This window comes from Onychostoma macrolepis, chromosome 24 (genome assembly GCF_012432095.1).
Source record: "Onychostoma macrolepis isolate SWU-2019 chromosome 24, ASM1243209v1, whole genome shotgun sequence".
Lineage (NCBI taxonomy): Eukaryota > Metazoa > Chordata > Actinopteri > Cypriniformes > Cyprinidae > Onychostoma > Onychostoma macrolepis.
In genome coordinates, this window is record NC_081178.1 from 3,824,283 (window position 1) to 3,837,454 (window position 13,172).

A 13,172-nucleotide genomic window follows, 5' to 3' on the forward strand; every position below is an offset into this window, starting at 1 on the left:
TCTGAAGGATAATGTGACAATGAGTAATGATGCTGAAAATACAGCTTTGATCACAGCAATAAATTACATTTTGAAATATATTTAAACAGGTATTTAGATTTGGAACGAAAGGAAATCTTTTGGGTGCACTATCCTTTAAAAGGTGAAAGGTTAAAGGTCATATAAACTTATCCGACAGTCCATGCCACAGACAAACTCTACAGGGATCCGTCACAGTTCTTGAGAATGTGATTGTTAAAGATAGGCATCAATAGATCACTCAACTCAAGCTCTTTTCCTCTTCTCACCGTTTCATCTGTTGCTAAAATGAACTAAAACAATACAGCAGGAATGTACAGTACGCACACACAGTACACACACATGTACAGTAATGGAAATCTGTGTCTTTTACGGTAGTGCTCTCATACACTCCGGCGTCTTTTGGGAAGCCGCTACACACACCTACATATAAACATCAGTAACCTTACAAGCACGCGAAGTACAATTAAAATTCCCATTATAAACATGAAACGCACACACACCCTTCCCAAAAGCCACTTCTGTATATTTCATTCGAACAGGGAGACGGCAGTGTGTGCGCGCGACTGTTTAGATCACTGTATCCTCTCTGGAAATATGACAATGAATGCATTTTGTTTCTGAAATCAATGACAGCACTCATACAATATAAACATTCGGCTCAACAGCCATTACCTCATTTATCAGCGGGAAATCATTTTTATGATGAAGATCTTTTTAAATAGCATCTCCCTTTTCGCTGAAATGGATGGTATATGGTAATCATGCCATCTCGCACGTCCTCCACATACCGCAGAGGGTGTTTCACTCACTCACTCACTCACAGTGACTCAGTCGAACAAAAGGGAAATACCTGTGTTTTAAATCCTGGTAAGCTGCCTAACTAGGTAGCACTTTTAGTTGTGATTAACCAATAAATTCACCAAGGCATTAATTGACCAGTATTTCAAGAAGATCATTTTGAGATGACCAGTAATGCTGTTATTGCCAACTAAAACAAAAACTATAAAAAAATTTAAAATAATATACAAATATATAAATAAAATATAAATATTAGATTAAAAAACAAAAAAACAGAAAACTTAGAAAATTAGAAATGTTGCATGGCAACTAACTGAAATAAAATAAGTTTAAGCTGAAGTACTCATATGTGACCCTGGACCACAAAACCAGTCATAAGGGTAAATTTTTCAAAATTGAGATGTATGGAAGCCCGTTTCCGCCACTGAATAAAAAATTTAAAAAGGTTATTGCGACTTTTTATCTCACAATTCTTTGAAAAAAGTCAGAATTGTGAGATAAAAAGCAATAACCTTTTAAAATTTTTATATATAAACTCACAATTCTGACTTTTTTTCTCGCAATTGTGAGATATAAACTCGCAATTGCGAGAAAAGTCAGAATTGTGAGTTTATATATAAAAATTTAAAAAGGTTAAATTTAAAAACCTTTTTGAATACCTCACTGAATAAAAAATTTAAAAAGGTTATTACGACTTTTTATCTCACAATTCTGTGAAAAAAGTCAGAATTGTGAGATAAAAAGCAATAACCTTTTTAAATTTTTATATATAAATTCACAATTCTGACTTTTTTTCTCAGAATTGTGAGATATAAACTCGCAATTGCGAGTTATAAAGTCAGAATTGCGTGATAAAGTCGTAATTCTGAGAAAAAAAGTCAGAATTGTGAGTTTATATCTCAGAATTATGACTTTTTAACTTGCAATTGCGAGTTTGTATCATGCAATTATGAGAAAAAAAGTCAGAATTGTGAGATGAAAAGTCGCAATAACCTAATAACCTATTTATTTTTTATTCAGTGGCAGAAACGGGCTTCCATATTTATACACCATCTGAAAGCTGAATAAATAAGCTTAGCATAAATTGTTAGGATAGGACAATATTTGGCCGAGATACAACTATTTGAATATCTGGAATCCTAGGGTGCAAAATCACCTTTAAAGTTGTCCAAATGAAGTTCTTAGCAATGCATATTACTAATCAAATATTAAGTTTTGATATATTTACAGTTGAAAATTTACAAAATATCTTCATGGAACATGATCTTTACTTAATGTCGTAATGATTTTTGGCATAAAAGAAAAATCAATAATTTTGACCCATACAGTGTATTTTTGGCTATTGCTACAAATATACCCCAGCGACTTAAGACTGGTTTTGTGGTCCAGGGTCACATATTATTAAACTGAAATAAAAATGAAAAACTAATACAGAATAATAATTATTTATTATAAAATTATTTATTAATTTTATACAAATAATTAGTATTATTTGTGTAAAATTATACAAATAATACTAAAATAGCACTGGATCAGCAACAACTAATTAGCTTTCTATGCAAACATTTTCAATTATTTTTGTGAATTTTAGCCAGCTTTATTTTAGTACTATTTATATAATATTATAGATTTTATTTTGAATGATTTTATTTTTCTGTTTTCTATTTTCATTTAAAGTTTTAGTAATTTTGTTGTGCTTTTGTGATTTTTTAAATATTACCATTTAGTTTTTCTTGATATTTGTTTTTACTAATTTTAGTATTTTACCTTCAAATTATTTTATTTCAGTTTATTTCCAAGGCAGAATTTCTACGTTTTTTAATTTAACAGCTTCTATATTTTTAGATTTTATATTACATTTTTTCAATATTTTATTTCAACTATTTTTAATAGTTTTAAGAAATCAGTTTTTGAGAAATCAGCAATCAATCATCCTGCTCTATATATATCAGTATTGATCACTACAATAGTTTTTTGCCCATTAGATTCACGCTTAAACACACCTAGGATTCTCAAAAATGCTGTCTATGGAGGCATATTATTACACTAATGACTGTTATCACACAAACTATACACTTATCTAGTTTTTGATACGCAAGCACAGAAAATAAGTGTTGACATCTGAAGGGGCCATTCACACAGAACACATTTTCACTTGTAAAAACTACTTTTTAACCTGACAAAGTGCCTAAAAAATGCAGTAATCATGTACAAGATGCTGAAAAAGCAGCAAGACACAGCGGAATGGTCAAAGACGACCGTCTAGTGCATGTTCAGATAGAAAAACAATTAAAAAGCAGTGCAGCGGAACGCAAAAAGTGGCCGTAAAAGCACTTTCAAATGTTCTACCAATCTGATTTCTGACTTACACATTCACTTATTATGAACCTCATCGCTCTGGTAAGATGCGAGTGCAGGAGTGTTGAACTGGTGTTTGTGTGTGTACCTCTTGATGAGTTTGATGGCTTTAAATGCTTCGTCCATGTCCCCTATAGTGAGGTAGAAGCTGAAGTTCAGCATGGCGTCTCGGGTCTGTTTCTCGCAGCTCTCTAACCCCACAAAGTCTCGGAGGGCTCGCCGTACCACCATCTGAGGGGATGAAGACACCTGGGGCGTGCCGGAGGGAGTTGAGACCACCTGATCTCCACCCTCACCCAGCTGAGAGGACAGAGAGAAACATTTTTTAAAGATACACCTTTATCAAAACGCACAGACTCTTTGTAGATTATTGAAACAAATTCAAAAATATGAATAAAAGAGGAAGAGTGATGTGTGATGATTCTTCTCCCAAATGGCCGCTGGGTAATTGTGAGGGTACTCACATCAGGGAGAACGAGAACAAGGCCTCCCCTCCGAAATAAGAGCTTAGCAGTGGCAGAACAATCAGAATAGAATAAGAATGAGAAAAAATAAAATAATGCATTCAGAAAACAAAGTAAAAGGGTGAGAAATAAAGATGCATACAGAATGACAGAAAAGCATGGAGAAAGGGGAATGAAGGGTGTCTGAATCTTGTGTGTCTGTACCTTGCAAATATAATAGTAATACGGTGTATCTAAAGCCAGTAGAGTGAGCAGCGTAGCAGGTTTAGGCTGTGAGTCCTGCAGGAGGAGACCGTGTTCCTGTGTCACAAAGAACGTCACCACCAACACATCCTCCTGCCAGGAAAGACAAAAACCTTTTTATACACTTTAACTCAGTTAATGTATTCGGGTCTATTTTGAACTGGAAGAGATACATAAAAATTTCAAAAATAAAACGCATAGTTTTTAGTATGGAAACCAAACCTTGAGGCAAGACGATAAAAATAAACATCACAAAATTTTTTCAGATTTTTAAAGACTTTTTAACAATTTAATCAAAATGTTATATTTTTTGCATTGGTGTCTGTTCTGAGCCAGGTATAAACTGATTTTAAAAATATTTTAAAGAGACAAAACAACAACGGAAAAAAAAAACATGATGCAGAAGGGTTTTTTTTTTCCAGTATTTGAGCAAATACTTTTGTAAATTATTTAGCCACTTTTCCATATCTCACATACACTCTTGGGACTGAAATTTGTTAAAAACAAAAAAATACAAAAGTTAGAGACGCTTAAGTTTACACTGCACTAAACTTTTTGTTATTTTATGCAAAATATTTTATGAAATAAGTAATAATTAATACTAACCAAAACAAAAATCAAGTTCGACTAAAAAAAAAATAATAATGCTATAAGCTGAATCAAGTTTGAAAAATGAGGTTCCTATGAGATTTTATTTTACTTAAAAAAAAAAAAAAAACAGGTGATGGATTGTGTTTAAGCTTTTAAACCATACCTAATTTATAATTACTTAAATATGTGAAATATATGAAAATATCTCAAATAAATTAAATATTAAATTAATTTCATATTCATTAGGTTGTGTTTTACCTTCTCTATTTGTGATTGGCTGCTGCTGTGGAGGTCAGAGTTCACGGGAACTGTTTCACACACAAACAGACGTGACTCGTTCTCGTCCCAGAACTGGGAAACAGGGCAGCGGGCGGCCAACTCCCCCTCACATCGAGTTCTTAAATTCAAATACAATTTTTCTCAAAGAATGTCCATTTATCTTTATCTGTTTTCCTGTGAGACCACACTAACATAGGCACCTTTGACTGTCCTCAGACTGTGCGAGACTGCTCTCTGGCCTCCCTGTGAAGAAGTCGAAGTAAGACAGCGTGTCCAGCTCGATGTCATAGAAATACACTTTGTTATCCGGCCGTCCGTTCACCTACGATGCACAAAAGACATTTATCTGTTATATCTGCAATATATATATATATATATAAAACAGATTAATGTTGATAAAGCTTATATGACATATATATATATATTGTTACTGTTTTGTAATATTTCGTAATTTTGTTGTTATTTTTCTTCTTTTCAATAAATATTTGTAAAAAATATATTTTGCAAGTCATAACTGGGTTTTTCATGACCATTTTCCTCCTGCTGCATTCCTGCAGTTCAGTTTGAATATTTTATCTTGGTCGAAAAGGAAAGAGGCTTTTGAATTATGAGCATTACCATGCATCAAACTTGTATTTCAAAAGAGCAAAATTCCTTTTTTTGTACCTGTGTAATAAGGATGCTCAACTGACTTCCGCTGGCGTTGCATTTGACTGATCTCAGAGCGCCCAGGTCAGGAATGAGCTCAGAGAGGTTCTTCATGACGCCCATGGCTTTGGCCTCCCTGTGCACACAAACACACATGCATTATATATACATATATACATTTACACGTTTGAGTAGATTAGTGTGTGTTTACCTGCGCGTGAGGTCAAAAACTCTGACGTGACACATATCTGTTCCCACAGCCAGGTAAGATCCACACACACTCAGCAGTGTCGGGTTTCCTTCCGCTTCAGAAAACACCAACAACTGCTTCACAGTGCCCTGGACATTCACACATACACAAACACACACACACACACAACATACACTTATAAAAAAAACAAACTTGAAAATGTAAACAGTCACCTGTGTAAAATGTGTATTTTCATGTGTTAAAGAACGTGGATGTGTGTAGAGTTTGTGCGTGTGTACCTGTGGTGTGCGGATCTGGACACGGTTTGGTTCGACGGTATAAATGTTTTCGTCATGTAGCGCAAGAGCAGGAGACTCACACTGGAAAGAACCTGATGATAAAAACAACAAAATTAATCAGAAATGACTTGGTGTCTCTTATATGCCATGGCATATAAGTAGGTCCTGATTCTGTGTGCTCCTGCATATCAGCCATCATTAATGTGTTTATGGTACCTGTGCTGTTTAGGGTTAGTCCTGATGGCTCGTACACAGTGATATATTTCCCGTTCCACACCGCGACCATATCCTGTACAAACAGTTACGAAAATAACATAGAAAAATATAACATTTTTATTATTTTTGCAAAATTAATAAATATATAAATTTTATTGCAGATTTTAACATATATTTTATAATTACATTATAAAATTTATTTATTTATTATTACTTATTTAATTTTTCTACATTAAAAAACATGTATTTAATCTTTTAAAATGTTAGAGAAAAAAATTATTAACTGAGGCAATTAAATATATAAATATATTAAATATTAAATATATAGCAAAATGTTGTTACAAAATATTATAAAATAAAATGTATATATGTGTGTGTGTAACATTTTGCTATTTTTAACTGCCTCAGTTAATTTCCTTTCTTTTTCTCACATTTTATTTAATCACATTTTTCACAGTAATTAAATAATTTAACAAAATAATTTATTGTTATTATTATTATTATTATTATTATATAACATATTTAAATAATACATTGTAAATAATTTTACACAATTGGACATTTTTAATAATAATATTAATCAGTTTTAACACTGATCTTCTTTTCTGTAAAAGTTGTGGAAATAAATTCCACTGCTTCTGGTCATGTGGCAATAAAAAAAATATTGTGTCTACATTCATCATATGTTGTGAACAATGATGCTGTCTTGTGGGTTCATGGTAAAATCATTGCAGTACATTTGCAGAACGAGGTGAAACTAGAAAAAGACTGTGTTAAATGCTGCTGTGTGAATGTGCCACATTAAATGCATCTTACCTTGGTGACTTGCACGGCTCTGATGTGTGTGTCTGTGTGAAAGGTGATGTGTGTGTTGGTGTTGAAGTTGGCCAGGCTGAGCTGTGTTGGCGTGAGCTGCACTGCTGCCATCTGCTGGCTGTAATGAGAACACATCACATGCTCTGAAAGGATCACCACACAGCTGCTGCTGCAGATGGCCAAGAGATGAGAGCTCGAACCCCACTGCAGACAGACACAGGGAGACAGACTTCAACAAACTGAAGCAAGAATCAGAATTATTGTCTGTAGTAACCAATAGCATGTCACACATGATGTTGTAAATATCCCTAAATATCTAAAGCCACTGCTCACTTGCAGCTGTGAAATGTTTCCTTCCACCTCTGCTGGTGTTTGGAGTTTCCAGTGTATTTTCGTGTCTCCTTTCTGATCACTCACTGTCACCATGTGCCACAGAGCAACACGACCTCTGCTGGTACCCGCTGCGAGAACTTCTGCAGATGAAAACACAAAGATCCAGATTACTTCTGAACAAAATCACACTCGTAAAATCACTTACATTTGCAGAAGCCTTCATATAAAATGACCTAAACTGTATTCAAGATGTACATTTCATCAACACGTGCATTGCTCTGGGAATCAAACCTATTCGCTTTTTTGTTTTTTTGATAAGAATTTGCTAAATGAGAGGAAAGACAACAATGTTAAAAAAGATTTCTGTTTCAAACAAATGCTGTTCTTTTGAACAAAGAAAGATCCTGAAAAAATGTACCATAGTTCCCACAAAAATATAAAGCAGCACAACTTTGAGAATAATCAGAAATGCTTCTTAAGCAGCAAATCAGTATATTAGAATGCAGGAATAACTGTTTTAAAATATATTCAAATAAATACAGTCTTGGTAAGCATAAAAGACCTCTTTCAAAAACAAAACATCGTAGTGATTCCAAATGGTAGTGTTGTAAAACAATTTCAAACAAAAAACAATACAGAAACTCAGGGAGTATTTGTGTAAGTGTGTACATTGTTCAGAGTTTCACAGATTTGTAACAGTGTAAATCTTACGTTTAGAAACGCAAAAGGAAACACAGTTGAGCAGTTCTCCTTTCTCAAAGCCCAGAGACTCATCCAGCGTCAGAGCATAATGATCATCCAGCTCCACATCCCACAACCTACACAAACACACACACACACACCACCATCAGAACACATGCGACATCTCAGGGCAACTGCTGAGAAGCTATACAACACTTTTATATACAAGATTTTAAAAACACACACACACACAGAGGACTCAAATTTATTGTTAACCTAATGTGTTGTTCTCCTGATGCTGTGATGAGCAAACCGTTTTCTGTCCACACAATGTCTGCGTGCTGCCCACCTCTACCACTGAGCTTCACCTGTACACACAGCAAGGTTATTATAGTTAACTAAAACTAAACCATAAAACCATACCTTTTTTGTTACTTGAAATAATAATAATAAATGTTTAAAAATGATTTTATTTCAGCTAGTTGCCAAGGCAAAATTTCCCATTTTCATTTAGTGTAACTAGATGTACTAAAATAACTAAAGCTGAAATAAAATGAATAAAAACTATATAGACATGTTAAAAAAAATACAAATAAAAAAAAAATGACAAAAACATGTATGTGAATGGCATGAAACTGTGAATGATGTGTACAGTATGGAAGTGCTGACCCTTTCCTTAAGACAACAATCTACTAGAATGTCATCATACTGGGGGAGGTTTAAGTTTAAGATTTAAATGGTTACCTATGCTATTTTGTTTTTTTTCTCTCTCCTCTTTCTCCTGGATGAGACCAAATATAAAAGCAATGTATAGTAATATGTTATGCCATTTATCCGAGTTTGAAGCCCCCCCCACCAATCTAAATACTCATGAATGCAGTATAAGTTGTATTTGGTGACCGTTGTATGTCTATGTCTGTTATGTGTATACTTTGTTCTGAAAACAATAAAAAAATTCAAAATTTCTTGATGTATTAAAATAACTAAAATTAAAATAAAAACTATACAGACATTAAAAGACAAAACATTTTAAATGCAAAAACACACAACAGAATTGCTAGAACTTTAACTAAAATTAAAATGAAATTAAAAGATAAAAATAAAGAACTTGTCTGGTTTTTGTGGTTGTATTCTGATATCTAATTGGACAGACATATGAGGTTTGATCTGTTACCTTACTAATCTCCTGAGCGACTCCATCCGGTCCAAGACTGAACTGAGAGAGCAGCAGTGAGTCTGTTACCACGGCAAGAACGGCCCTCCTCTTGGAGTACCACATCTTCTGTACCGCACTCTCAACGGACAGCAACGGCACACTCCGCGCCTGCTCATCCACGCTGTACACGCTCCCTAATTAACACACACACACACGGTTAAAACAAAACCCACAGCATCTGAACACCATTGCTAAACATCCAGTCACCTCTCACCATCAGCTGTACTGATGCAAAACGCCAGTCCTTCCTGTGATCCCAGCGCAAACGCTCCTTTATTGCTCTTCTTCCAGTTAAACATGTCCAGAGCACTTTCATCGCCGCTGACAGCAGCACGGGCCAGCATCGCCACATCCCTACCGATATAAACACACACTGTAGGATTCTTATGCCAGATAGAGTGCATATAAAAAGTAGCAACTCTTGTGAAAAATAATACTTCTTATGGAAATAATATGCTTTAAACGGATATACTTAAGCGTGCTATGCTTTCTTAATTTCAGTTAAATTAAATAAAAATAAAATGCATTATCATTTAAATTTATATTAAATGCAATTAGCTAAACTAAAGTGGCCTTTCATTTTGTTCATATTATATTATCTGCAAGTACAGTTTTTTTAAATATACTTTTAAGATTTGAAGTTCACTACAATTAAGTAAAAATATCTTATTAGTTAAGAAATATAAGAAATCATTATGGCACCGATGAGACTCACTCAGTAGGTGGTGGAGGTCTGAAGATGCAACACGTCAGTGGTTTACTGTAGTCATGTTTTATCAGAGGAGATCCCTGCAGTTTCCCTCTAGCATCCATCCTCCACACCGCCATTACACCTGCCTGCAACACACACACACACACACACACACACACGCATAATTTCACCTCAGTGCATATGAACCCTAAACATCAGCATTACATTGTGAAATGTGTGTAACCTGATCTCCCGTGATCAGTCTGCTGCCGTTTCGGCTCCACTCCAGCACTGTGATGCAAGTGGTGTGTGTGTTGTTGGGCAGGGGTGTGTGTTCACCGGAGGGGTGTGAGAGGAGCATGGTCTCGCCCGTCTCCCATCCCACCGCCAGCAGGGGTTTAGTCGGGTGCCACTGCAACAACGAGGGGCTGAATCCCCGTTCCACATGACACAGCTCAACATGCTCCCCCTAAAACACACAGATATTACAGAACACATTAAAACTCAATGTCACCATTTACACTATTTCATGAAAGAATACTGGATCATCAAATAACATTTGAATTTAACCATTAAATGTTAACTGAACTATTAAGTTTGTGAGGTTACAACTAAAATGATTACACAATACATACACTACCGTTCGAAAGTTTGGAATGATTTTTCGAACGTTTATGTAAGATGTCTCTTATATGCTCACCAAGGCTGCATTTATTTGATCAAAAATACTGTTAAAAGTTATGAAATATAATTACTATTTAAAATAACTGTCTTCTAGTTAATCCTGTAATGCAAAGCTGAATTTTCAGCATCATTACTCCAGTCTTCAGTGTCACACGATCCTTCAGAAATCATTCTAATATGCTGATTTACTCAAGAAAAATGTATTCATATTATCAAGTTGTGCTGCTTCATATTTTTGTGGAAATTTTTTTTCAGGATTCTTTGACGAATAGAAAGATCAAATATCGCTTTTAAACAATTTAATGCATCTTTGCTGATTAAAAGTATTAATGTTTTTTTCCCCCTTACTAACTCCAAACTTTTGAATGGTTGTGCATCACAGTTTCCACAAAAATATGAAGCAGCACAACCATTTTCAACATTGATAATAATAAGAAATGTTTCTTTAGCAGCAAATCAGCATATTAGAATGATTCCTGAATGATCATGTGACACTGAAGACTAGAGTAACGATGCTGATAATTCAGCTTTTGCATCACAGGTATAAATTACATGTTAAAAGATACTGAAATAGAAAACAGGTTTTTGAAATTGTAATAATATTTCACAATATTACGGTTTTTACTGTATTTTTGTTTAAATAATTGCAGCCCTGGTGAGCAGAAAAGACTTTCAAAAACATCTTACAGACCCCAAACTTTTGAACAGTAGTGTATTGTGTTACTGCATACAAAATCATCTCTCACCTGTTGCAGGTAAAGATCCACGCAGCCCCCGGTGGAGGCGTTCACAGAGCCCACAGCCAGCACACACACACTGGAATGCCATGAGATCAGGACGGCCACTCCACTGCTGTCAGGAGCCTCGACACGATGATCAAAATACACAGCCATGACCTACAAAACTACAGATATAATGATCAGACTGTATTAACCCATTTAATCGCAAATTTTTCCCAGACATGAAAATATCCAAATGATGTGTCCTTAGTAACCTTTTGAAATAATCAATAATTATTTTTTGACATTTTTTTGGAAAAGTGTGTGAAAAATTGTGTTTTATGCTCGTTCGCAATAGTGGGATATGGTGAGTAATGAAATCACATATTTCTGCAGTCATAAAATTTTTATATATCTTAGCTCAGCTATTTTAAACTGTTTGATCACATTCTAGGGTTACTATTATGCATAAAAAAAAACCTTATGCAACATTGATAGGAACACTGAGATAAAAACCAAAACAATTCAACCATCACCACATTTAAAAATTGTTACTTTTTTTCTAAAATATAACATCAAATTTTTATATCAATGCTACGACTATTACAACATCATTATTGTAATTTTTTTCTAACATTTGAATTTTTAATTTAGTGCAATATTTTGTCATTGCAACATTTTATTGTCATTTTCACTAGCAACTGCCATAGGAAAATATAGTTCACCGTTATCCCACCGGTCACTATTGTGACCATCAACATGTTTACTCACTCTATGACCACACTCAACAAAACTGAATATATGCGAATGCATATATTAATACTAGACACCCTAAAAATAATGTGTACCAAAAATATTTGTCATATATTTATATTAACATACTTTACTAGCCTTTCGTTTTGGAGCTTTGATGCATCCATCATCATCTCAAGGTGCAAACAGGAAATAAACTGCTCTGGTCATGTGACAGTTTGCACTAATCATGTGAAACTGCACATATTTAATTGAGACCCTTTATTTTTTCCATATTTGCAGGAAGTGCTCTAAAACATCAGGCGGTACGGTTTTTAGAGCTTTATAAATGAAAAACCTTTTGATTAAATGGCTTAATATCATAAGCAATCACTGACAATGTTGATTGAGAACCTAAATATGACCGCTACAATATAAAAAAAGCACTCTCTATATAGTTTACATAACACATTTCTGGTTAACAGAAATGATTGTGATGGTACTTTGGTACAGTGAGGGTCAGACCATGATACCATGGTATTTTGATAAATACTATATTTTTTACTATTTTACTATATGATTATAAAGTGGTATTTAAATGATAGTCTGAGGCACTTAACATAGCATAATGCCTAAAACCACGTCATTACCATACTACTATGATTTTTTTTTAAAAACATGGTAGTACCATGGTATTTTTATGTAATAAGTGTGACTCCTCAAAGTTAACGGTTTGCTGCGCTGATAAAGTTGTAGATAAGATGTATTTCTAAAGCTGGAAAAACTGTTGTGATGATATTTTAAGCTATTTCAGCGTCAATGGTTAAGTGTAAGGGTAAATGTTGTTTACATCTGTTTTTAACGTTAGTAAATCTGTCGTTAGCTCTGTTAGCTAATCCACACCGAGGCCTGCCGCTTTAAAAACCTTACAAATAACGACTGTTTAAAGAATTTACCTGAGAGCTCTTCCACTCAGCACTGCCGTTATGACCGTGTGTATTTCGCGAAGCATATGTATGATTTAGACAATAAAAAGATGAAATTAGCCCTTCGATGTTTTCGACGCGCCTTTAGCCGTGAAGCGTCTTTTTCGGTTGCCCAGACAACCCCAAGAAGAAGCACGAAGGGGCGGGGCTAAAACGTGGGCGCTGCGTCTCAACCAATGAGGTGAAGCGAGTGGAATGGCTAATGAG

General features: G+C 34.6%; 1 protein-coding gene across 3 annotated transcripts in view; it reads right to left on the bottom strand.

Moving 5' to 3' along the window:
• ift140 (intraflagellar transport 140 homolog (Chlamydomonas)) overlaps positions 1–13,075 on the bottom strand; it is a 33,681-nt gene extending 20,606 nt beyond the window's left edge. The window contains exons 1-18 of one of the 3 annotated variants that reach the window (XM_058765412.1): positions 12,936–13,075; positions 11,275–11,432; positions 10,089–10,313; positions 9,869–9,990; positions 9,368–9,507; positions 9,112–9,287; positions 8,214–8,305; positions 7,968–8,074; positions 7,257–7,396; positions 6,924–7,127; positions 6,108–6,180; positions 5,892–5,983; positions 5,614–5,741; positions 5,421–5,538; positions 4,955–5,076; positions 4,734–4,872; positions 3,846–3,977; positions 3,266–3,477 (exon numbers count right to left, since the gene is read on the bottom strand). In XM_058765412.1, the coding sequence (XP_058621395.1) occupies positions 3,266–3,477; positions 3,846–3,977; positions 4,734–4,872; positions 4,955–5,076; positions 5,421–5,538; positions 5,614–5,741; positions 5,892–5,983; positions 6,108–6,180; positions 6,924–7,127; positions 7,257–7,396; positions 7,968–8,074; positions 8,214–8,305; positions 9,112–9,287; positions 9,368–9,507; positions 9,869–9,990; positions 10,089–10,313; positions 11,275–11,421 (2,369 nt within the window). In that variant the 5' untranslated portion in view covers positions 11,422–11,432; positions 12,936–13,075. Of the gene's footprint in view, positions 1–3,265; positions 3,478–3,845; positions 3,978–4,733; positions 4,873–4,954; positions 5,077–5,420; positions 5,539–5,613; positions 5,742–5,891; positions 5,984–6,107; positions 6,181–6,923; positions 7,128–7,256; positions 7,397–7,967; positions 8,075–8,213; positions 8,306–9,111; positions 9,288–9,367; positions 9,508–9,868; positions 9,991–10,088; positions 10,314–11,274; positions 11,433–12,129; positions 12,218–12,935 lie in introns of those variants that run through there. The other 2 variants (XM_058765413.1, XM_058765414.1) reach the window with 2 other exon arrangements.
• Between the last annotated feature and the right edge of the window lie 97 nt (positions 13,076–13,172).